General features: G+C 39.3%; 13 protein-coding genes across 13 annotated transcripts; 6 read left to right on the forward strand and 7 right to left on the reverse strand.

Annotated features, from left to right (window-relative positions):
* Positions 1–2,735: 2,735 nt before the first annotated feature.
* On the reverse strand, positions 2,736–4,886 carry NUP82 (linker nucleoporin NUP82; the record flags this gene model as incomplete). Its single annotated transcript, XM_447931.1, has 1 exon — positions 2,736–4,886. The coding sequence occupies one exon, from the start codon at positions 4,884–4,886 to the stop codon at positions 2,736–2,738; it is 2,151 nt and encodes a 716-aa protein (XP_447931.1).
* A 474-nt stretch (positions 4,887–5,360) lies between these two features.
* On the reverse strand, positions 5,361–7,889 carry LAS21 (mannose-ethanolamine phosphotransferase LAS21; the record flags this gene model as incomplete). The annotated part of the gene is made up of 1 exon (XM_447932.1): positions 5,361–7,889. One exon carries the CDS (start codon positions 7,887–7,889, stop codon positions 5,361–5,363), a length of 2,529 nt encoding a protein of 842 aa, XP_447932.1.
* Positions 7,890–8,132: 243 nt separating this feature from the next.
* COA3 (Coa3p) lies at positions 8,133–8,390 on the reverse strand (the record flags this gene model as incomplete). The annotated part of the gene is made up of 1 exon (XM_065626633.1): positions 8,133–8,390. The coding sequence occupies one exon, from the start codon at positions 8,388–8,390 to the stop codon at positions 8,133–8,135; it is 258 nt and encodes an 85-aa protein (XP_065482705.1).
* Positions 8,391–8,665: 275 nt separating this feature from the next.
* On the forward strand, positions 8,666–9,400 carry MRPL8 (mitochondrial 54S ribosomal protein bL17m; the record flags this gene model as incomplete). Its single annotated transcript, XM_447933.1, has 1 exon — positions 8,666–9,400. The coding sequence occupies one exon, from the start codon at positions 8,666–8,668 to the stop codon at positions 9,398–9,400; it is 735 nt and encodes a 244-aa protein (XP_447933.1).
* A 276-nt stretch (positions 9,401–9,676) lies between these two features.
* Positions 9,677–10,564, forward strand: DLS1 (Dls1p; the record flags this gene model as incomplete). Its single annotated transcript, XM_447934.1, has 1 exon — positions 9,677–10,564. The coding sequence occupies one exon, from the start codon at positions 9,677–9,679 to the stop codon at positions 10,562–10,564; it is 888 nt and encodes a 295-aa protein (XP_447934.1).
* A 272-nt stretch (positions 10,565–10,836) lies between these two features.
* Positions 10,837–11,760, forward strand: MPM1 (Mpm1p; the record flags this gene model as incomplete). The annotated part of the gene is made up of 1 exon (XM_447935.1): positions 10,837–11,760. The coding sequence occupies one exon, from the start codon at positions 10,837–10,839 to the stop codon at positions 11,758–11,760; it is 924 nt and encodes a 307-aa protein (XP_447935.1).
* A 266-nt stretch (positions 11,761–12,026) lies between these two features.
* GVI51_J05137 (S-formylglutathione hydrolase) lies at positions 12,027–12,917 on the forward strand (the record flags this gene model as incomplete). The annotated part of the gene is made up of 1 exon (XM_447936.1): positions 12,027–12,917. One exon carries the CDS (start codon positions 12,027–12,029, stop codon positions 12,915–12,917), a length of 891 nt encoding a protein of 296 aa, XP_447936.1.
* A 1,817-nt stretch (positions 12,918–14,734) lies between these two features.
* On the reverse strand, positions 14,735–16,168 carry SRM1 (Ran guanyl-nucleotide exchange factor; the record flags this gene model as incomplete). Its single annotated transcript, XM_447937.1, has 1 exon — positions 14,735–16,168. One exon carries the CDS (start codon positions 16,166–16,168, stop codon positions 14,735–14,737), a length of 1,434 nt encoding a protein of 477 aa, XP_447937.1.
* Positions 16,169–16,663: 495 nt separating this feature from the next.
* On the reverse strand, positions 16,664–17,332 carry USE1 (SNAP receptor USE1; the record flags this gene model as incomplete). Its single annotated transcript, XM_447938.1, has 1 exon — positions 16,664–17,332. One exon carries the CDS (start codon positions 17,330–17,332, stop codon positions 16,664–16,666), a length of 669 nt encoding a protein of 222 aa, XP_447938.1.
* A 354-nt stretch (positions 17,333–17,686) lies between these two features.
* GVI51_J05203 (uncharacterized protein) lies at positions 17,687–18,019 on the reverse strand (the record flags this gene model as incomplete). Its single annotated transcript, XM_447939.1, has 1 exon — positions 17,687–18,019. The coding sequence occupies one exon, from the start codon at positions 18,017–18,019 to the stop codon at positions 17,687–17,689; it is 333 nt and encodes a 110-aa protein (XP_447939.1).
* Positions 18,020–18,244: 225 nt separating this feature from the next.
* Positions 18,245–20,164, reverse strand: LSG1 (ribosome biogenesis GTPase LSG1; the record flags this gene model as incomplete). Its single annotated transcript, XM_447940.1, has 1 exon — positions 18,245–20,164. One exon carries the CDS (start codon positions 20,162–20,164, stop codon positions 18,245–18,247), a length of 1,920 nt encoding a protein of 639 aa, XP_447940.1.
* Positions 20,165–20,899: 735 nt separating this feature from the next.
* Positions 20,900–21,499, forward strand: TPM1 (tropomyosin TPM1; the record flags this gene model as incomplete). The annotated part of the gene is made up of 1 exon (XM_447941.1): positions 20,900–21,499. The coding sequence occupies one exon, from the start codon at positions 20,900–20,902 to the stop codon at positions 21,497–21,499; it is 600 nt and encodes a 199-aa protein (XP_447941.1).
* A 679-nt stretch (positions 21,500–22,178) lies between these two features.
* EOS1 (Eos1p) lies at positions 22,179–23,294 on the forward strand (the record flags this gene model as incomplete). Its single annotated transcript, XM_447942.1, has 1 exon — positions 22,179–23,294. The coding sequence occupies one exon, from the start codon at positions 22,179–22,181 to the stop codon at positions 23,292–23,294; it is 1,116 nt and encodes a 371-aa protein (XP_447942.1).
* Positions 23,295–23,590: the final 296 nt, after the last annotated feature.

Here is a 23,590-nt window from a genome sequence, read left to right on the forward strand (position 1 = left end):
TGCTGTTTAATGGTCATCCCACATATTCACAAGATTTAACCGTTAATGCCATATCAAATTTCACCTTCTATTTTTAGGATGTTTGTAATATGTTATGAAAAGTTATCTAAGCTATATTTGGAGTATTAAAGTGGGATAATATTCTTGCAAGGTGGCTTTTCAGTCGAAGTTTTTATTGAAGGTTATGTTTCATTGGGGGGGAGTAGAGAAGATATGTAGAAGCTCTCCAGTTATCCATCAACTGGAGCTTGAGCTCTTAAAAATAAAGAAGTGTAGAGCTATACGGTTTATTTTTTACTTCCGTTTACGTAACGTAAGGGATAGTTGATTTATTAATATCGATCTTGCATACTCAGTGAATAATCAAACGTAGTAAGATTGTATGTGTATCTCCTATTTCAACACACTCCCCCCTCCCCATTGTAATAAGAGGTTATGTGAGATCGAGTAAGTACTAAGTACTTGGCTAGAAAAAGAAACCAAAGAGCTTATCAACACAAACAGCTCTCTCAGTTTAATGCACGCACTGGCTTCCCTCTCCTAATAGAACAGATAAGTCTATGGACAAACATTCGGTAATTGAAATTATCGCCGAGAGAATATGATTATTAATAGATTTACGGTTTTTGGGTAAAAGTGCCAGTCAGTGTATTCCCAGCAGAGTCCCCCCTGAATGTTCTACACAGACGTACTCGGAAGAGAAGCGGCAGTATTCCTTGCAAGCCAGAACACCACGCAGAAGCAAAGATCTTCAGTAGAACTACTCGCCTCGAGACAAAAAGCGAATAGAGACTTCTCTGCGTTATTGTCTGTGATAAAAAATCGGGTAGGGGAGTTGCGGAAAAAGAAATAATATGCCAAGTTGTTTCTCGAGCCATTGTCTTATACACTTCGTATGCTGGCCATCTCCTGTAAATAGGGTCTTCTGCAAGATATTGCATCAAGATAGAACAATACTGAGAGAATGGAGGAAGAAGCGAACGCATTGGAAGATGGTAGGAAAGAAGAAAAGGGCAAGTAGCTGGTGGAAGATACTCAGTTGTTACTTTTGCTTGGTACAATACTTTCTGTTTGATCATACCATTTACATCACTGTGGATCAAGTGAAGCTTCGCACCTTACCTAAATCGCAGAAAAATAGGGAAGGACTTCTCTCTAACCAATGATCGTTAATGTGTTGTGGATGTTATTCCCTCTTTGGAAGGAATTATCCATCATTCTATATCTGGGGATTGTTGATAGCAATTACGTTCATTCTCAAAATACCGCATCTTCTACAGATAACATTCTATTGGGGTGTTCCAATTAAAATATCGGTATACATGTGTGAATATGAATCAAAGAAAAACAGATGCTGCTGTTTTCTTCCACTTGTTATTGAATTACTGATATGTAATTTTTTAGTAAGGCTCTCCTTTTCGTGCTCATTTGATCATCTGCATGGGTTTCGTTGTCTGTTCAGATAATTACTAGTGTTGTGGTTGTTATTGTTGAAAAATAGGATATCTTAGCTTTAGGGATTAAATTCCTCTTCGGTTTTCAAAATTATTGCCGAAAACGTAGTATCAATATTTCTTCTACATAGTCCCAATAATAATTCGAAAAATTGAAAAGAACAGGTAATCATTCCGATTATGACTTCATAGTGATATCAGAACGGCATAAATGGGAATGCCAATGAAAACTTTACTTACTATATCCTTATGATTGCTCTAGCAACGCCTAACTACATTGTGTAAGCTGAGGAATAAAAATTCTAAAAACAAAGTAAACTGTTTTTCCTTGCAATTCATACCTTGTATGTGTTTGGTTTTGGCCGCATTCTTGAATTCACCCATATACTCAAAAACTCTTTGTCAAATCTCAATATCAGATAGCAAAATTCTTACATTATTTTTGATATGAATGACACTCTATAAATGATGAAATATATAAATAAAAGTATGAATTCTTGAATATGACTTCGATTCCTGTTCATAATGAATTCGTACTAAAAAGTATGAAAACTCCAATTAAATGAATAAAATTCTCCTATATTTGAACATGACTATTGCTGAAAGCAGATTACTTAAGAAGGATGGATTTGGTGATGGAATCAAATTTGCTGTTTCAAAATTAAAGTTCAAGACTTTTATGAATTGAAAGCTATGTACATAAAAGGCATAATTTTCATGATAGGAAGTGTCTTCTGATAGAGACTGTTAAAAATTAATAAAAGTTGAAGAAGAACAGTACCTTGCTAGTTTATTTTCTTGGTAATAGTACTACTATTATTTATAAATCGCTATTCGCTTAATCAATAAAACCCAGTAATCTTGTTTTCTATAAAAAATATTCTTAATACTTATTAGGAGAAAAACGCGATAACTATTAGTTATAGACATACTAGTTTTCTGACAGTTACTATATTCCACGACTATTTTATTATTCTAAGGGTGATTTATATCTGAACATAATCATTCTACATGATAAAGTTAAACATTATACTATAAGCCTAAAAACAATAGTAGGAAGTGACACAATTGCTCATAACAGTTTGAACATTAGTCGACTACCAAAATATAAAATTTCGATAAGCACATATATACATATTTTAGATATTCCAATAAAAAAGATAATGAAGACTTTTACTATTTAAAATGTCACATAAACGTATCTTTACTAATTTTTTTTGTAACATTGAGCTATGTAAGTTTTAGTAAGTTCGACTCTTAGCCAGCATTGCTTATGCACGATTATATTTTAAGTTGGTTAATACCGTTTACCGCAGTGTCGCATTTTTTCTCAAATTCAGAAATTATTTTCAAGTCTGTTCGCAGAAGCTGTTGAAGATCATTCCATTCTTTGCCATTTTCCGAGCTTATGTCTGGTTTTTGATTAGCTATTTGAGCCTGTTGCTCTTTTATGAATTCCAACTCTTGATGATTAGTCGAGGCCTTCCTAACATAACTGTTAAACTCGATAACCGACCTTTTAATCTCAGCAAACCACTCACTTTCAGCAGCTGAAATATTAGAGTTATTCATCGATCCCATTTCCTTTTGCCCTTCAACCTTATCGTATAATGATGATAGTCTTTCCATTAGTTTTTGTTGTTTTTCTTTTACCTTATCGATCTTAGTATTTTGGACCTCTCTTATTTGTTCAAAATTATCCCAAAACTTATTTATTTGATAGGTCGTCTCGATTTGCCTGCTGAATTCCTCAATAGAGTCAATCATTCTTTTCCTATATATGTAACCGAGCGTCTGAGCCATTGATATCATTTTCATATAACTTTCAGAAATTTTGGTCAATGATTCTAATTGATTTTCGTTACTTGAGTTTTTCAGTGGTGCACTTCTTATTTCAAGCGGTATTTTTGTAAAATTTTGATTTTGAAGATTCTTATAGTATATTTGCTCATAATGTTGTATTTCTGTCAATGGTCTTGCAAATTTAACTTCATAAAGACCGTTTTTTAATTCCGGTAAGTCAAGTTTACTTTCCACCTGACTATTGGATTGATCAATTAATTTGTGTTTCGTTGTACTTGAAATTCCATCAAGCATGTCCAACTCCTCAATTTTTTTATCACTAATAATATAATTGCATGAGATGTTTTCATTTTTCCAGTATATTATGCTTTTAAAGGTAGTAGCTAATTGTTGAAGGTTTTCAATATTTGATTTAACCTTTAAGTTTGCTAATAGTTTAATATCAGAATCATCAATTATTTGAGCCAGAATTGTAGACCAATCACAAGTGTTAACAAAGAAATTCGACTTAACATTGTCAGTGACCACAAATTTACCATAGGTTCCTGGAATCGATAAAAACTTTGCATTATCTGTTATTTCGAGCTTTATCTGTTCCAAAAGTGCCAATGAGTTGCTTCCGGGAAATCTAGAAATATCCCAACTCATAATAGGTTCTAAATCTGAAAGAAATAAAAGAACAGTTCCATTACTAAACGCAATTGCTAGTAAGGATATGTTTTGTGTAATTTGAATGATATTGATATCTGTTGCCATGAAATCATATAGTTCATTAGGATAAGGTGTCATAGAAAATGGCCCTTGGGGTTGTGCATTAAGGTAAGCATCCTCAAGTATTAAAGGTTTTTTATCATTCCTGAAGGCAGTCTTTTGACCTCTGATTTTCTCCATGAAATTAAGCTGCTTGACAATATTTCTTTTTTCCTGCGGTGTTGTGTTTACATTCATGTTGTTATAAAGAAGCAATGATTTCGCAAATAATGTGTCTACTTCATGTAGAGAGATATCCCACCGTCTTGGAAGGCACGGATAAATGGTAAATATATCACAACCTTCCTCAGCACTAAGTATGAGCAAAGACAAGCCATCCTGTGAGAAAATAATCTTTTGGATATCGTTGATTCGATCGTATAGCCCGAGGGCAGAGTTCTTGCTATTAAGATTAATCATATTCTTGTCAGATCTATTATCGTCTGTGTTTATCATGAAAATACTATCGTCATTCGTCAGAACAAGTATAGTAGAATCCAGATAGCTCTTAGGGTGAAATAAAACTTGTTTAATACTATGATTTTCATCAAATTTGTGGCTGTAAATGTGGCAAAGATGTTTTAGGCCATTCTCCTCTCCAGAATACATCCATGGAACTTCCAACACATGCAGCTCATCTCGATTGTAGATACATACGTAATCGGCTGTTGTACTTGAAACCGCACCCTCCACTTTACCTTCAAATTGCAAATCAAAATCTAAGCTTTTATAAGTTGTAGAAGTGCTATGGCACCAACGGAGATGCCCACGGTCAGCGATTGATACAATCTTTGTGCCGTCAGAAGATGAAAAAAGGAACCTCTGAGCTGCATTTCCAGTAAACGCTTCGGAGTTTTTGAGTATATTGGGGATCGACATTATTTGCCTGTAATTCAAAGTCACGACACAGTTAAACTTCTTGGAATGAGGTCGTTTCAGTGCTTTTTTTTCTTTCCACTATCCTTACCTAACAGGATAATTCTGACTAAATTGGGGACTCGCTAGTAAGTTCTAGTCTATGCAAATATATTGGCTTCCAAATAGAATTAGGACTTATACTGCTGATCAATTGATCCTGTCACTTGATTCCAAAGATCAGTTCTTGATCTTGGATGCTGTCTTTAAAACTTCTAAATGCCTGAAACTCATCGAATTGCCCATTTTTTTCCGGTTCTCTACTTCGTGTACAAGCACAATAATACGGTATATGTTCATCCAAGTTGTGATTCTCTGGCCACTGTCTAAAGTGAGTGTCTATAACATTTCAATCTACAATATTTGATATATAATTAGTTCTATGAGTTAATTGCAAATCCATGGAGTTCAAGAAAAGAGCATTTACAAACCTATTTTTCAGGTCAATAGTAAAAGGATTTCCGGTATCCAATGCACGATGATACCAACAAATATGGTCCACACCATATAATAGCACAGTTTTGGAGAAAACACACTCCATATGAACAAGTGATATCTAAGTATGATACATGCCAGCAGTAGACAACATCCAATGGTCGATTGAATGATAATAAATGGATACTTGGCGGCGACCAAGGTCTGCCATCTACTGGAGTTTGCGTTTGCGTAAGTGATCCGCCAATTATAGAACGACCAATATATCGTTGGTGCAAAGTTAGAGATGCACATCATCAATCCAACAACATAAATATTGTAGTTCTCAGAGACACCATTGTACGCATTTGAAAGGTCAACTGTAGCTATGGAGTTCGTGCCTCCACTTTGAAAGAAAGTAAAAAACTGCAAGATAATACCAAATATAACAGCCAGCAGATAGTCACTTTGGTATCTTTCCCTTATAATATGTACAGTTATCTCATTTATTATTTCAAAGAACAAAAATAAACCAATGTTGTGACTAGGTGTCTGAAATACAAGGAAAATAGTAACATAACGGCTCACCACTGCCAAAGATTTAGAGATATCGGATACTTGGAAGAATTTTTGTATCATTAACCTGGAGACAAGTACAGCAAAGAATAGTTTAAAAAATATCCTTGCCAAAGGAATCAATGCAGTGTGTATTAGATCTTCCTCTCGGTATAATGTTGCATCTTCAACTATTAATGAGGCTGTTTCAAGAACCCATTTATAAAACAAATCTGGAACTCTTTCACCATTGACAATGGACCAGTTTACCTTGTACAGAAAAGTTATCATAGATAATAAACCCATAGAAAGTAGATCTGAAAATCCAAGAAGAGAAACAGTGTGATTACCAAAACGTAAAGACTTTAAATTTAAGCCTACTACTGTAACTGTTATCAGGTTTAACCACCATAGGGCATCGATATTTCCCTTTAGCAAGTTTGCAATCACGTTATCATAAGTATACTTCTGGCCACTGTTATTCCAGCCTCTAATCAAACGTAAACAAAACAGAACTATGATATGTGATTTCCAACTACTAAAGTTTAAATTAACCATTGATAGTAGCACTAGACCAGTAATAATCCACCACCAAAATTGATGTTCTTCTTCGATAAAACTACTTCCAAATACTGAGATGCCCATAAGCGCAGCAATTGCTATCAGGATGGAGGTGTTGATGTTAATTGCGACATGCCTAGCATATCTATAATATATAGTACCGGTAATAACAATAGAAAGGAAACAACCAATGAATAGTAATGGGTAATTGTAGTCCGTAGCAGTTTTGGCTAGATTCTCTTGCACATCCTTCATGTTCTTGATTACATCCTCAATTACAAAATTCTTTGTTTCTTCCATGATTTGCGTTTTACCCTTTGTTAAACCAGAAAGTTGGTTCCAATTCTCCTTGACTATAGCCTTCTGCAATGAGACATCTTTGAACAATTGCAAGAACTCAGGTATTATAACTCCCACATTGTTTTTCGGTATGGCTACATTGAATAGTGAGCTTATTGTGGGTACAACATCGATTTGCTGGATCTTCTTCAAGTAGTGAAATGTTTTCTCTTCACCAGCGTTTAGACTTGGAATTTTCATGGGGAATTCCTTAGCGCTGCTTTGTTCCTTAGAAGGCTTATATGCTGCCAATTTATCAGATAAGAAGACCATCCCAGCGGAGGTCTCACCAGCTGAGGAACCACCGTGATTGCCGAGGTCGTTCATACCGTGGTCACCCATCAGCACGAGCAAAGTAGACTGCATATCTAGCTCGTCGTAAAGCTTCCTAATGATGCTGTCCATCTCTTCGTGTTTGGGCCCCATAAACCTGGAGTAAGGCCCGTCTTTGTGCCCGATGTGGTCCAAACCGAGGTAGTGCAGGATCAGCACGTCCCACTCGCTTGTCTCACGCAGTTGCCTGTCGATATGTCTTGTTACATTGAGGTCCACCTGGGTGAAGTCGCTCACGAAGAAAGAGTTGGTTCCTTCGTATTCATCGAACATGGTCTGGGAGTCCTCATTGGCCTCTACAGGTGGGAACAGCTTCAACCACGTATCGTCACCGAAGAACCTGATGCGCTTGCCGGCGTTGTTTCTGAACTGCCACAGCCAGGAGTCCTGTGCCAGCAGACTCGAGGAAGTATCGTCCTCGGCCACGTTCAGGATAGCGTCCAGGAAGTTCGGTGTGGAGCCAGTGGTGATGCCTTTCAGCCGCGGCAGCGTCACAGTGGGCGGATTTGAGTGCGCAGTGAAGCCCCAGGCGCTGCCGTCCGCGAGCTTCTCATGTATGAAGTGGAACTTGGAGATGGACGCATCGAAGAGGAAGTCGCTGCGCATGGCGTCGACGACCACGACCACGAGCTTGTCGAACACAGGGTCTCTGGCGTGTGTACCATCCAACGCGGCGTGGCCATCGAGCACTTTCTTCTGCGGGAAGAACCCACAGCCAAATATAAGCACCGCAATTGCGTGTGCTACCACCAGCAGAAACAGCATTGTCGATAGTTAAGTGCCCTCTTGTTTGCTGCTTGCACAGGCCAATTGCATTGCATCGACAGCTTCCCAATTTGTATCATTCGAAGTGGAAAAAAGAGAGCTATTGAATTTTGATTAGAGATAGATAGATTATACAACCAGGGTCATATATACTTTCGCGTAGTGTAATGTGTAGCATGTGTAGCATGTGTCTAGTGCGAATGGGGTGGGGGGGATATATACAGGGATGGCTTTGGCGGGAGCTCACTTCTTCTTGTGCTCCTCGTACTCTTTCTTCAATTGCTCGAGCTCCTTCGGGTCGATAGGAGGCACAGGCACGTCCTCGAAGTCGTTGTCCTTGTGCAGGAACTTGTATGTGTAGACGTAAATGCCGCCCGTGACGGCCAGCAGACCGGCCAGCCCAACCATGTTGCCCTTGAAGAACGGCTGTCTCGCACGGATCATCGCAGGCGTCATCTTCCATGTCCGCGGATCCTGGTAACGTGAAGGCTCCAATACCATATCGAAGTACTTGTGCTTATGTGGTTATGTGGCTATGTAGCTATGTGATTGTGTGGACTATGTGCTTGCAAATACATATGTCCCCAGTTATGTTCCCAGTTATACTGCCCCCTTCGCTCCCAGTCCAAGTCATGCCGCACGCCACCTCGAACTTCGAGTCCAACTACTTCAGCAGTTGCAAGTTGCAAGTTGGAATGAGCTAAAGGTACTTGAACTGCAGCTTGAACTGCAGCTTGCATAGGCTAATACAACTTGAAATTGCACAGATACCAACCATGACTGCTGGTATAGCTAGGCGGTTGAGTCGGGACAAGCCGCACCGGGAGATGATGCTGCGGAACCTTGTGACGTCGTTGCTGGAGCACGGGAGTGTGGTCAGTACGCATGAGAAGTGCATGGAGGCGTCGCGGCTGGCGGACCGGGTGATCCACTGGTCGAAGAGCGCTGGCCACAGCTCTAAGTACGTGTCGCTGATCCAGTCGAAGCTGTTTCTGAGCGGGAACAACTCGGGCCTGTTGCGGAAGCTGTGCGGCGAGATTGCGCCGCGGTACGTGGAGAGGCCAGGCGGGTACACCCGTGTGATGAAGCTGGAGCCCCGGCTGGGCGACAGGGCGCGCCAGAGCGTGCTGGAGCTCGTGGACACGCCCGTGGTCACCGCGGGGGACGTAGCGCACCCGCAGCCTTCCATCCAGCGCGGGAACATGAAGCTGTGGCTGCTTGCGAGGGCTACGTTGACAGACGAGTCGCTGGCCAGGGCCCACAACCCTCAAACTCTGCTGAACTTGAAGAAGATGCTCAAGTTCAGGGATGCCGGGGATGTCGCGAGGGACCTGCTGGTCGTGAGATCGCTGCTGAGAGAGGATATGGGGCTCGAGCCAGTCGACAAAGAGCAGGACCACGCTGCGGTGACCACACTGATCCAGGCAGCACAGGCAGCTACACCAGTGTCCAAGAAGAAGGTCAGAAACGACTACAAGTTCGAGACCGCGAGACCCAACGGCCCCCAGTAGAAAAGTTGAAATGAAGGGCCTCTATGGAACTTGTGAAGTTCAAAAGAAACGGGCAAACCTTGTACATATCTATATAGCGAAGACGTAATCAATATAGCCCTACAGAAATTCTATATTCCTATCATTGTGTTATGCTTGTCACTGCCACTGGCTCATCATATGCCTCGCGCAAAACAAATTGGTGAAATGCGAAATTATAAAAAGGCAGACGGCAGAGCCAATTGGGACTTGATTTGTTAGTAGCTCACGCTGGGGCCAAACAGACAGGAGTCGACGATGGAGCAGCCAGCGGACAAGCCAGTTGAGATGGAGACAAGAAACGAAGGAGCAGAAGCGGTAGAGCCGGCGGTTGAAGCGGTTGAAGCGGTTGAAGTTGAAGCAGCTGAAGCAGCTGAAGCAGCTGAGCAGAAGGACGCGGAAGCCATGAATGAGACGGTGGATGGCGACACGGATCAAGGCGATGAGAGCAGGTCGAATGCGCAAGTGATTGAGATCGAGGACAGTGACTCGTCGCCTGAAGGTGACACTGAAATGGATATCGATGAGGACCAGGAGATGAAGCACGATGATCGCGATGAGACGAGACCCACAACGCAGTCGTCTGCGAAGGAGGAGTCCCGGTCTTCTAGCCGTGTGGTCAAGAGCGAGATGGATGAGTCTATAGCGCAGTCCAGAAGGGAGATGGAGGAATTGGAGAGCGAGCTTGGCGAGGAAGCACGCAAGGAAAAGCAACGTGTGGTAGATGAATTGAAGAAGCAGTACAAACTGATAAACAGGGAGTATATCAGACGATGCTCACGATTCCCGATCTCAAAGATGAGAATGATTGCTAAGAATGACCCTGAATACTTAGAGTGTACCAAGGATGCGTTGATCGCAACAGCCTTCGCTACTGAGCTATTTGTGCAGACTTTGACCTACGAGACATTGATCGTCAACGGATCGGTACCGTACGGGGACGGCAACTTCCAACAGGAGCCCAAACCAGAGCCTTCAACACCTATAAACAGCGACGAGTTGCTCCTGGATTATAAATCGCTCTCAGAGTCAATAGCTCTGGTCGACCACTTCCAATTTTTGGCAGACATTGTTCCAAGAACCAAGAACCTACGAGAGTTAGTCAAGGAGAACAAAGTCAGATACACTGCCACCCAAAAGAACTGAGTCATTGTCGTAGAGATTATATACTCCAAGATTCCAAGATTGAAGAAGGAGTTCATATGTGTAGTATTAGTTTTCAATTTGTATAAAGAAACTCATTTTATAACGTTAACAAAATAAGGTCCGTTCTCATTGATCAAGGATCAATTTCTAGAAATTCAAGGAACGGTAGTTCTAGTATAGATATATAAGTTGGACCACCAAGAACAGTATCTTGTCACAAATACATTAGTAGCGTCTGTGGTTAGCTATCACTTAGGAAATTTGATGGAATAATGGGCTTGTTTAATGGAGACGACGAAAAGTTGAAAGAGCTATGCGACTCCGGGGTAAAGGATGAGTTGAACAGGGAGTCGTTGTTCGACGATGGGCTCATTCCTCATGGGTTGAAAGATAGTGCTTTAGAACTCTATGACAAAGCCGGATTGAAAGACATCTTTGAGTCCGGGTATGGCAGTTTGTGGGATACATTGAAAGAGATAGGAAACTACAACACCAATCTTGGCAGTCTTGTGAGCAGACCCCAAGGCAACGATGTTATTCAACAAGGTATTACTGGTCTATACCATTATGGTACACCCAATATGAGCCAATATAAAGAGTGTGCTGATGTGGATGGTCTCTCTGTTTGGGACACCCAAGGTTGGTGGAGATGCTTGTTTCCTCAAGGGGTCATAAGGGACAAGTTGAAGGTCGACGACTTATCAAGCAAAGAACAAGACAGCGTAATGAGTAAAATATTGACCAAAGAAGCTGTGGTCAACGACAAGGATAACAAGTACGGTGTTTTCTTCCCCGAGTGGTCTCTTTACATGAAATGGAGAGTGCATATGAACCATCTCATCCAGCAAAGGAAAGAGGAAGAGATCACTAAGAGAAAGAATAATGACTTGAAGGATTGGGCTTATGGATTCTATGACAGCGATGACAAAACTCCAGAAGATATCATGATGAAGAAGTCCCTACAGGACTTCGACCACAAGGATGGTCCTGAGATCATAGGCAAGTCAGAGTATGTTACCATACAATCGACTAACGATGGTAAAGAAGAAGTAAAACAACTAAAGACTTTTTACAACAACGGTACGACATCGATAGAGTCGATTAAGAAGGTTTACCCAAAGGATGGTGGCAAGCCTAGGATTGAAAGAACTGTCAGAACTGTGCCATCTTCAAGGGACAAAGGCAATGGCTTCTAAAATTTCCTGCTTTATTTATCTCTAACGCTATGTTTAATGACCAATATTTAAAGGAAGTATATAATTTACTAGATATTCATGTATGTATTTGTTAAAAAGCCCACTATCCTATACTAGTTATCACTCCGTCATCAGGAGGCGAAATCGGTGTTATAAGAAACAAAAAAAAGGGAATATAACATTGAAGCACAGCTATTGAGGACATATACAGAGCTTAACTGTTAATAATTATTGCAAGAAGGTTGACATTATAAAAACAGAACTAGATGAAGCAAGTGAAAAGTATTGCTGTGTGTGGAGGCAAGCTGCTACAATTGAAGCATGCATCCGAAGTATTGCACTGTGAGATGGACGTCAATGTTTATCTACCAAAGCAGTACAATACCAACAGCCAGGGGAAGAAGATTCCAACCATCTACTACTTGTCAGGGTTGACATGCACTCCACAAAATGCCAGTGAGAAGGCCTTTTGGCAAGCCCAAGCTGATAAGTACGGGTTCGCCATGGTATACCCAGACACTTCTCCAAGAGGTGACGATGTTGCCGGTGATCCCGAAGGCAGTTGGGACTTTGGAAAAGGTGCTGGGTTCTATATCAATGCTACGAAGGAGCCATTCCAAAAGCATTACCACATGTTTGACTACGTCCACAAGGAACTGCCTTCCGAATTGGCAAAGTTCTTTGAAGAACAAGGCCAAAGCAAAATCGATTTCCTGGATAACGTATCTATCACAGGCCATTCAATGGGTGGATTTGGTGCGTTATCGGGCTACTTGCTGCATTACTCAGACAATAAGTACAAATCCTGCTCAGCGTTTGCACCTATTGTAAACCCATCTGTGGTACCATGGGGCCAGAAAGCTTTCAAGGGCTACTTCAATGACCCCAAGGAAGGTGAACATTATGATCCATGCAACCTGGTGAAGCAAGTAAAGAACACAAACAACAGCTCTATTCTGATCCACGTAGGTACTAACGACCCATTCTTGAAAGAACAGTTGCAACCACACTTACTAAAGGAAGCTGCGACAGGGACTACATGGGAAAACAAGATTGATATAAACTTAGTGGATGGTTTCGACCACTCTTACTACTTCATCAGTACATTTGTCCCAGAACACGCAGCTTTCCACGCCAAACACTTGGGTTTAGCATGAGCAGTAGGACAAGGGACTTGAACGAGAACCTGCCCACTTTTAAGTATACTTAGTTACAACACAGCACAGGACAATACATAGATGTCGACATATACCAATACCAATATAGATTATTTGCTACTTATGTTTTTTATAAAATGATTTTCTAGATGAATTCAAACTTGATTTATCGTTAGTAAACTTAGGAAATAAAATATTTTGCAAATGCAAAATAAAAAATGTACTCCCCAAACCTTATAGCAGTATCATGGCCAATTATAGTCAACAGACATTGAACTGGTTTCTATAGTTTGTAGCCCATTCCGGTTGGACTTTTTATTACAATTACTTTTTTTCAGACAAAGGGTCCTATTTTGTTATAGTTAATCAACCTATGGATGCTTCTCAGCATTGTTTTATTTTTGTAATTATTTATCGAGCATTATTTATCTGCATGGAGGTGTTTGCTGTGTTTGCAATTGGGTGAATGAAGTACTCTATTCCCCACGTGTAACTAGTAACTCTATCTCAAAGTATAGATGATCAAAAAGAAATCTGGTATCCACTATAAATCTATTATAACATTTTTTTTTTCTCTTATGTCAAGAGGGTGAATCTTTTGATATCATTCTGATGAGAGCCTTCTGTATGTTCATCTTTCTTGCATATCGTGTAAGTCTCATAGTTATTAAGAGAACAGCACATTTGAATTGGTATTTGAAGTATGCAGTTAGACAAAGTACCGGAGTTTTATAGTAAATGTCTTTGACCACTATCAAATATTCATTACTCCCATTGTAGTACATTGACTTCCCTTTACCCCGCATCCAATATCGGACAGTTACATGAAGTTACTAGGCACTATGCTTTACAGTAATTAATAATAACTGATGTAAAGACAACATAAGATGTATACATTTTTTGAAAGAAAAAGAGTTTGAGTTATTATCAAAATTTTACAAAATTTAAGCACATTAGCGCTGTAATTCTGTAGTACACAGCCAGAAATAAGTAAACACCGATAAACAACACCATAACCATTGAGAAAGTGCTCTTGACAGAGAATAGACTCAAAATAAAAAATTATATTCTGGACAGCATGTGAACAAAACTTCATTGAGCAGAATATTCACATGCAAATGCTCTTATCTAGACTTTCATTATCTTACCTTGTGTTTCGCTGGCATCCATTTGATTTAGGAGATTTACATATTTTCATGGAAACACAAAAAAGGAAGGAGTCCGGTTAGAAGTTATGTAACCCCAAGAAAATGGTAAATCACAATATAGCAACGAGAAAAGGTTGTTTTCGAGGCCATAAAAACTTGACATAAGGACATTTTAACTGCAAAACATACATCGATTTGTTTAATGTTGAGATTTTAGACTGCTTCAAGCACCGTATTAGATACTCAACAATTGCTTTGGCTTGAGTTCTAGAGTGAGACGTATAATATATTATAAATTGAAATGTATATATTTTAGCTACAAATAATGAAAAATAAGTGTTCTTGCATAAACAGTAGAAGTCCAAATGAATGCTGATCATTTGCGTACATGCTGCTAGTCGGCAATGTAACTCCACTTTCACATGTCAAGCAAATAAAGCGATTCAGGTTTTGGCGAAGCATAAAAAACCCCTATAATCACAAAACGTATAGTTAATTGATATTCTGATGAAGATTTCGGTTTAATGTTTGATTTGGATTAGCATTATAATCATCACATTAATGGTTGTTTTAAACGCGGTAGATAATGAATCAATATTTGTAGGTCTAGATAAAGAGAGAAAATTTATTCTTGACTAATATATAGAAAAGAAGCTGCTACTTTAAAGTCTATTGCTTGTACCCGGCAGAAACAGAGAACTGTCCACCTGAACCAGCCAATACCATATCGACTTCTTTGGTTGCTGTGTTTGTAATTTTAACCGGAACTTCGATGTCATCGCCAGCAGGACCTTGACCGACTGCATATGTTTCCCCGAAACCCCAAGTATATAGTTTACCATCTTGGCTAATAGCAATACTGTGATGTGAGCCAGCAGCGATATTCTTGAATTTCATTTCTTTATATTCTCTATCGTCTTCGTCATCTTCTGGATCCAATTCTTCCAGAGTTTTTACAACCTTCGTAGGTAGCGGAACTGCTCTAACTCGCTCATGCTCATCCTTATAGGCATATGTAGGTAATTCTTTCTTTAGCAAACCAATTTCATTCATGTCAATTCTTCCACAAGTATATAGTGCTCCAGATTCCATCAAAAATAAACTGTGATGTTCTCCAGCACTTATTGTTCTAATGCTATCATTATCCAATGGTAAATTCATCACTTGCGATGGAACAGCAACAATACCACCATCTTCAATACTTTCACCGATACCACATTGACCGAACTGATTTAGACCCCAACTCACAACTTTACCAGTTTCTGTTAAAGCAAAACAGTGATTTTCACCACTTGCAATGTATTTCACTTTCTTTAGACCAAATGGTAAAGGATAAAGAGTCTTTAATCTGAATCTATCCAATATTTTTCTACCTAGTTGGTATTGTTGACCATTACCCCAGGCGTAGACAATACCTGCCTCATCCAAAAATAATATGTGGTCCTTACCTCCGGCCATTTGAACAATTTTACCCTTCGCGAATTTTGGTACAACCCATGGTTCTCTTTGAACTTCGATTTCATCCTGGTAAAAACCAAGTATACCTTCGTTACAACGGAAAGTACCCCAAGCGTAAATGGTACCATCGCTTAAAAGTACAGAACTTAAGTTGTCAGTTGCAACCAACTGGACTATCTTAGCGTCTTTTTCGCTGGTACCTTCAAATTTGAATGGTAGTTTGGTGGGAGTACTTTCCAGTTCATTTAGGTCACCATCTTCATCATCGCTGGAATCATTAGCATCCTTCAATTTTTCTTTAGCTCCGCTGGTATCTCTTCCTAGGGCACCATAATCATTACAACCCCAAGACCAAATGTTGTTATCTTTATCCAAAGCTAATGTGTGCATACCACCAACAGCAATGGAAACAATGCCGACTTTGTCTTGTGGCAAAAATGGGTTTAACCTTGGCCTTTTAACCTCCTTGTTCTTGGCCAATGGACCCAGCCCCAGTTCACACATGGAACCAGTACCCCATACAAACACATCTAGTGGACGGACACTAATATATCTGTGCGTGTAGTCATCTAGCTGATTCAAAACTTTCTTAGTAGAAACACGCTTAGCAGTTGGTGCTTCGTCGCTAGCACTTCTCTTAACCATCTTTGATCCTGAGTGGTTTAACTTCTAATATATATTCAAACTAGTCCAAACAGATACTTAGTATAGGTTAATAAAGTTTAGTCTATTCAAGTGTCCAAGCATTTTGTTAATGAAAGTACTATTGTTAATTCTAATACACTATTAGTGCTAATCGCAACGGCGAACGAAAAAAAATGATCCGAACTGAATGCGATGAGCTGAGCTACAATTACAAAAAAAATGAAAAATAATGACAAGGCGAATGCCAGCTCGATTTATCTTTCAAACATCATTATCTATCATGAATTTAGAGAAGTATTCCACTATATTGATGATTATATATGTTGTATTGAATAATGTAGTATTTTTTTTTTTTTTTATGAAGGCTTTATAATGTAGTATGAAATAATCTCCAATCTGGCACGCTTTGGTGTCTTACGGGGCATTTGAAAAGCGTAGTAATGAAACTTCACTTGATTATAAATTTATCTACTTAAAATAATAGTAAAACCTCCCTTACATAGCTGGGAATATTTTAATGATGATAAATGTAACGCATAAACCAATGAACATAAATAGGAAAGTCAAAATATAAAACAAATATCCAAGTTTGGCTTTGTCATAGGTTTTAAGCTTCCCACTTATGTCAACAATGCCTCGCGACGCCACTTGAATACCTATTTCAGCTGCACCAAGAACTTTTTGATCCTCTTCCAAGGCGTTTTGAAATGCTACTGCACCTTGCTTCAAGCTGCCTACAAGTTTGCTCATATCCTCATACAAGTTCTGTTGCATGTCCTCATGATTTTGAATCTGAGTTTCAACAGATTGTCCAGCATCCTGTTCAGCCTTGTCACTCAGTCTGCCTAGTAATCGTTTTCTTAGTTCAGCAACCGATTCATCCTCTGTATTAATTTTAAGCTCTTTTGAATCATCTTCATCGCCATGCGTGCCATCAAAGTCCTCACTGTACCTTCTATGTTTTATTGATGATTCATACTTATTATACTCTTTTTCCATATCTTTTAAGAGGCTGTAACATTTTGAATCATATTCAAATGATGTCTTGGAGTACTGTTGTTCATATTGCTCCACTGTTCCATCTCTGATAGCAGCTTCTCTTCTGCACTTGTTATTGCAAGCTTCCTTTGAAGTAACCAAAAAATCAATCAATGTTGATGACATATTAAATATCCCAATTGTTCTTGATTGACAAAGTTAAAATATTTTGCTGTAGTCTAATTTGTATATTTACTGTTTGCTGTTCTTTTACGTCTCTTAATATAAAAATGACCTTTTATAACCCGATTTACTTACAGGAATTACGTTTAACGTTAGCCAAAAAGCTCACGACTATGCAATATCGAGAAGAACAAGCTACAATTCCCAATGTCAATATATAGCGCATAAGACACCTTTATATAAATACTTCTCATATAAATATGTATGCCCATCTACTATCAAACTTATGAACTGTGGAAGAAGATATCAGTCATTGTTAGCGAAAAAGGGCACGAAATAATTCTGGGCATCTTGAGCTTATTTCATATAGGGAGCGTGGGGGTTCAATGCTCCGCCATCCATCAAATCCATAGGCAAGTTCTCCAAAAGTCTCTCCACTAGTAGAACACTAGCAGTTCCAAGCATTCTCATCACTTCGAAAAGAAATAAAAATACTAAAAGAAAACGAAACTTCTGGAAATAAATCACCTGAACAGAAGGAGTAACAGAAAGCATCGGGTTGAGCACCTCGAAATGTGTATAAGAGCCCATACTTATTTCAATATTGAGAACGAAATCACCAAATACACAAAGGAGCAAGTGATTGTAGAATAAACTGCAATTAATTCTGCTTTTTATATAATTTTTCATAACGAAAATTTTCCAGATTTCCTCAAGCTAACAGAAACGTTCAGTGCGATTTTAATTGCAAGAGGACATACGGACAAGAGTAGGGTTTCATATAGTAGTATGACACCTGATAAAGGTTATAAAATTTGTTGTTTCTTATATATTTGTATGCTTCTTTTCACGGTATATTTATGCAAGATTATGTTATGGCAAAATTAGGAATAGTGTATGAAAAATATATACGGTTTATTCAAAGTTTAAGTTACGGACTTTACCCTTTTTGTTCTTCTTGTTGTGTTTCTTTGAACCAGATTGAGATTGCTGCTTATGGAATGGAGTCGTGAGTTTCCCTTCGACTTTGTTCATGTTAAAAAATTCTCTATCCAAATCGTCTGCGGCATTGTATAGCGCGGCTTGCTTACCACCGTGTGTTACCGACGACGCTTTCTTGTTTGCCTCGGCAGCTGTATGTGCAGAGAATGTCAGTTTGGAAAGGTCTCTAGCTAGATCAAGCACTTCAATACCTTTAGCTTTTGCTGCTTCCCTTAGTTGTTCTTGACGAGTTTCCGGTAGTTTATCAAATACGTATAATTCCTTGTTGAACTCTTTACATTCTTCTCTAGTGTATGGTGTATCATCTTCTAGATGTGGTGGTGGATTGACATATAGTAACTTACCATTGACATAGTCCTTTAGAATATAACGACTTGCTCTTGATTCATCTGCAGAACCAAAACCTTGGGTCATGTAACCACGAGCACGCGCATATGCGACTAGTAACTCTTGCGCCGTTGGGTTCTCTGGTTCTATATCACCACTTTCCTCCCTTGATCTTGTTTGAATATGGATACCGTATACTGCTTCCAAGTAGTACTTAGGAATACGTTCAGCAACTAAAGCACATGGACCAACATAGTCACGAAGTTGATCGATTGGTAACACACCGTTACAAACCAACTCACCCTTGTTGTAAGCGAAGTTTGCGAACACTAAACCGGGACAATCACAAAGCATAACATGATCTGACAGTTTAATGGTTTGGAAATGCTTGGTTTTACCTGGAGTGGAGGAAACAGAGACTTTCTTTGCACCAACTAGAGAGTTAATAGTAGAGGATTTACCTACATTAGGGTAACCAACTAAACCAATTTGTAACAGAGATTCTTGACCAGGCAAAGGTTCAGTAAGTGGCTCAGATGGTGCTCTAGATAAGAATAATTCCTCTAATTGATCAATGGTTAAGATCTTAATACCTTCTCTGACACTTTCTTCAAGCGTCTCTTCACTGTCATCCGATTCTTCCTCTATGTGTTCTTCGCTGTAATCATCACCTAGTTCTTTTTGTTTTTCCAGTAACTGATTGGCTCTTAATGCGGAGTAAAAAGCATATGAGTTATTCTTCTTAGCAAAGTATTTAGCCCACGTTATTCTTTGGTTTCTAGTCAGTAAATCTGCCTTGTTGATAAGCAATAGATTCTGTTTACGGTCATCCACTTCTGTAACGTATCTCTCTAAATCGACAGATCTGAAAAGCAGTGGGTCTCTGGCGTCCACGATTTGAACAACTAAATCACTTCTTTCGACCACTCTCCACAGTTGTTTCCAGACTTCTATGTTTCTTTCAAAAGGAGTCAACAGTAAATCCTCGTTATTCTCTTGTAAGTGAGCCAATTTACGTCTCCATTCCAAGAAGGCGTCGTTCTCTTGTCTCTCCAACTGATATTTCGTCATGGACTCGTCCCAGTACGGCCTCCTTGGCACAATCAAGTCATTGGCCAAAGCACGTTGTTTAGCGTCGATGGTAGATTTCTGTTCGTTGGTCAAGGAAAAGCCCTGAGATGTAGCGGAGCCATCACCGTTGTCGATCCTGATGATCTTAACGTTCGAGTGCCTGTCAGCAGTGAAATCCTTGTCAGCCAACGCAGCGGTGTTCAAAAACTCATCCAGCGCACTCTCCTGCGTCACAGACCGTAGCTTCACCCAGTTGGCCTCGTGCTTGTCGGTAGTGAACCGCATCTCACCATCAGGTAGATACTCAATAGTGTTCTCCTTGGACCGCTGGTGCATGATAGCCCTACCCAGCCCAATGGGGTTCTTGTTCTTTCTCTGGATGGGCTTGGGACCCTTTGGTGGCTTCCATTTCTTAGGCTCAGTCTTTGGCGGCATGGTTTTTTGTTTTTGGTCTAAATTACCTGATCTGTGTCTTACAGCTTTTGTATACTAGCGACCACCAATATTTACGACTCTAGCGACATTGCAGAAATATTGTGTTACATCTGTATGCGATGAGCTTGCGATGAGATGGCAAATTCAACTTTTCTCATTTTTTTTTGCCAAATTTTTCATTCCTCACGGTAATTAAGATAAGACCCACACACCACATCCACATGGTTTTAGACTTGTGTATGTAAACTTGTGTCCGAGTGAAAGGCAGGTAACATCCATACACCACACCTCTAAGCATGTGAACCGCCATTTTATAGTTCTTCGTACCGCGTGACCATTCGACTTTCATTGGTGTTTTGGGAAGGGCCGCCTTAGCATATTTATCGGTGGCCCTTGGGACAGCGGCCATCAAATACAGATACATTACTATTTATGACAATTGTCTAAATGGCCAGTGATGTAAAAACTTGCGGTGTTCTCCCGATGAAACTGCATCAGCATCGATGCTTAATATGGCCGTTTCTGGGCTCTTTACCCGGACAGCTCCCCCTTCCCTGTCAGCTTGTCTCGTCTCTCGACTTTCGCCCAAGTTTTCGTGGCTTCAACACTTTTCATTGGGATTTGTATATATAAGCTGTTTCCTGGATGGAAGGGGAGGTTTGCGACTTTTTGGTTAGTGCAGTATCATTGACAGTCCAGAGCTTGTGTCTAGGAAATAAAAAAAGAGGGAAAACAATGGATAAAGTTAGAGAGAAGTTGAACAACTTGAAGTTGGAAGCCGAGTCGTGGCAAGAGAAGTACGAGGAGTTGAAGGAGAAGAACAAAGAATTGGAGCAGGAGAAGACTGATCTGGAGAACCAGGCCAAGGCTTTGACTGTCAAGAACCAGTCTCTTGAGGAGGAAGTTGAGAAGTTGGAGAGTGGTGCTGATCAGTCCCGTGGCTTGGAACAGGAGAAGACTGATCTGGAGAACCAGGTGAAGGCTCTGACTGTCAAGAACCAGACTTTGGAAGAAGAAGTCGAGAAGCTGGAATCTGAGTTGTCTGAATTGAAGCAAACCTCTGAGGAGTCCACTACTCTAAGGTCCAACAACGAGAACTTCACCAAGAAGAACCAGCAATTGGAGGAGGAGCTTGAAGAGAGTGACGCCAAGTTGAAGGAAACTACGGAGAAGTTGAGAGAATCTGACCTAAAGGTCGATCAATTGGAGAGAAGGGTCACTGCCTTGGAAGAAGAAAGAGACGAGGCCGAGAAGAAGAACGAAGAATTGACCGCCAAGTACGAAGAAGCAAAGAAGGAATTGGACGAGATTGCCGCTTCCCTAGAAAACTTGTAATCAACACGTTGCCAAATTTATCTTATCAATTCTCCTTTCTTTCTCCCTTGTTCAATATTAGTTAAACACCAAAAGTTATAGTCAAATATAAAGTATTATATGAAAAGCATTTTTTTTTACCTACTTGTATATTCTTGTTATTTGTGTGAAATTGCTAGATATAGTCTTTTGTTTTTGACCGCACAATATCATACATTTCTAAGCACATATATAAACATAAAATATGCGGATATGAAACGATACCTACGTCAAATCAATGCATGAACCGAAATTTGGTGTTCGATCGATGAATCTACATTTCAGCCACACACCGACAAGAACAATTTATTCTCCATAACATTTTTAACCTCATCATTAGATCTAAGTTACACAAACATGTTTGATATCTGGGAGACAACGCTGTTCGAAATGGAATTGTACTACTGCTTCAATGTTTATATAAACTCCATATATCCTCATCGCATCTCATCGCATCGCACTGCATCGGGGACGCCTGTGAAATCTTCGCAAAAAAGAAAAATAACAAAGGAGAGTCGCAGAAGACAAAAGAGCAGTTCTGCCAATTCACAAAAATAAAAGATTGAATTAGATGAGCAACTATTTAGAAACAAGAAATTAAGCTTGAGATTATTTATAGCCGCTTCTGAATACAACTGTTAAGAACTAGAATATTTATACTATGGCCACTGAAGCTGGCACAGGCCAAATGACGAAGGAGTCACTCCGAGATGCTTACCGTTCCATAAAGAAGATGTCTCTAAACCATCTAAGTGCAAAGCAGCACCTGCTGATGGCACTCTGTAGAGATGTCTCTATGCTTCCTCCAGTCTATTATACATTTATGTCGTTGAAGAAAGCTTGGCAGATATCCATACAAACAACGATAAAGCTTTATGAGCCGCAATCACTTCGAGAAAGTTTAATAGCGTTTTGGCAGACGTATATGGTTGCTAATATAAGTGATTCAGTACAGTTTAGTAATTTAAGAACTATGGAGAATGTTACACAGCATAATGTTAACAACACAAGTGCAGAGAATTGGGAATCTGTGCTGTTTACCGCACTAACCAAGGCTCGTGCTTCTGAACACTTATTCTGTGCACTATGGTGTTTGGTTTCCTTGTACTTGACTTATGCTATCCTTGATTCTTTAATGGTACGATGGATTGTAAAGTACTCTACTCTGGCAGCAATTTTGAGAATGTTTTCTATGTCTATGATAATAATAACATTTGAACTGATGTTACTAGCATCTTTATCCCCCGAAAAGAACTATTTTTTACACACTTGGATTACAATTAGTTGTATTCTAACGGCTGTCTATATCTGGCAAAGCTATTTGACCTCTGATCTTAATTATGTGAGAAATAAAAAACTAGACATCAATGACATTGATGTTGACGATGAAATAGAAGGTATTAATGGACAATTCAGTTATTCTACAACTATAGAGGCTACACCAGATAATAATAGCGAATATGAGGTTATCTCTAATGAGGATAGCCCATCACAAATAAATCAGAGAAGACTAAACACGATTGGAAGTCAACAGTCGCGATCATCGACACCAACATCTGCAACATCGCAAAGGCGGTCACAAAAAAGAAACACTGTGAAAAGTATCGATTTTACAACTAAAAGATACATTGATCTCTACAACATTACAGTATTCTGTGTTGTTCCTGTTGGGATAGCAAGTTTTATCACCATGGTCGGATTACTGAGGAATTTATTTATCCAGAGATTAGATGTTGAACAACTAGGAAGAATGTTACATGAAAGTTATAATCCATAAAATATGTCTCACTGGTTGTTTTTTTCTTAATTCAGAGCGAGACAAATTTATTCATTCATAACCTATGGCATTTTGTTGTATTCTTAATTTTTATTTGATTCTTTTTCTTCCCATTAATTCGTTGGAGTTTTATTTGCATCCGAATTTCTTTTTGCTTTCCGTCTTTTTTCATCACAAATTGCATTTAATCTTATCGGAACCTCATTCTATTCTATAAGTTCTAACTATTTTGCTGTATAATAGATATATCATAGTTAACATTGTATCGAGAAAACGCTTTCTTTTACATTAAAATG

This window comes from Nakaseomyces glabratus, chromosome J (genome assembly GCF_010111755.1).
Source record: "Nakaseomyces glabratus chromosome J, complete sequence".
NCBI classification, from domain to species: domain Eukaryota; kingdom Fungi; phylum Ascomycota; class Saccharomycetes; order Saccharomycetales; family Saccharomycetaceae; genus Nakaseomyces; species Nakaseomyces glabratus.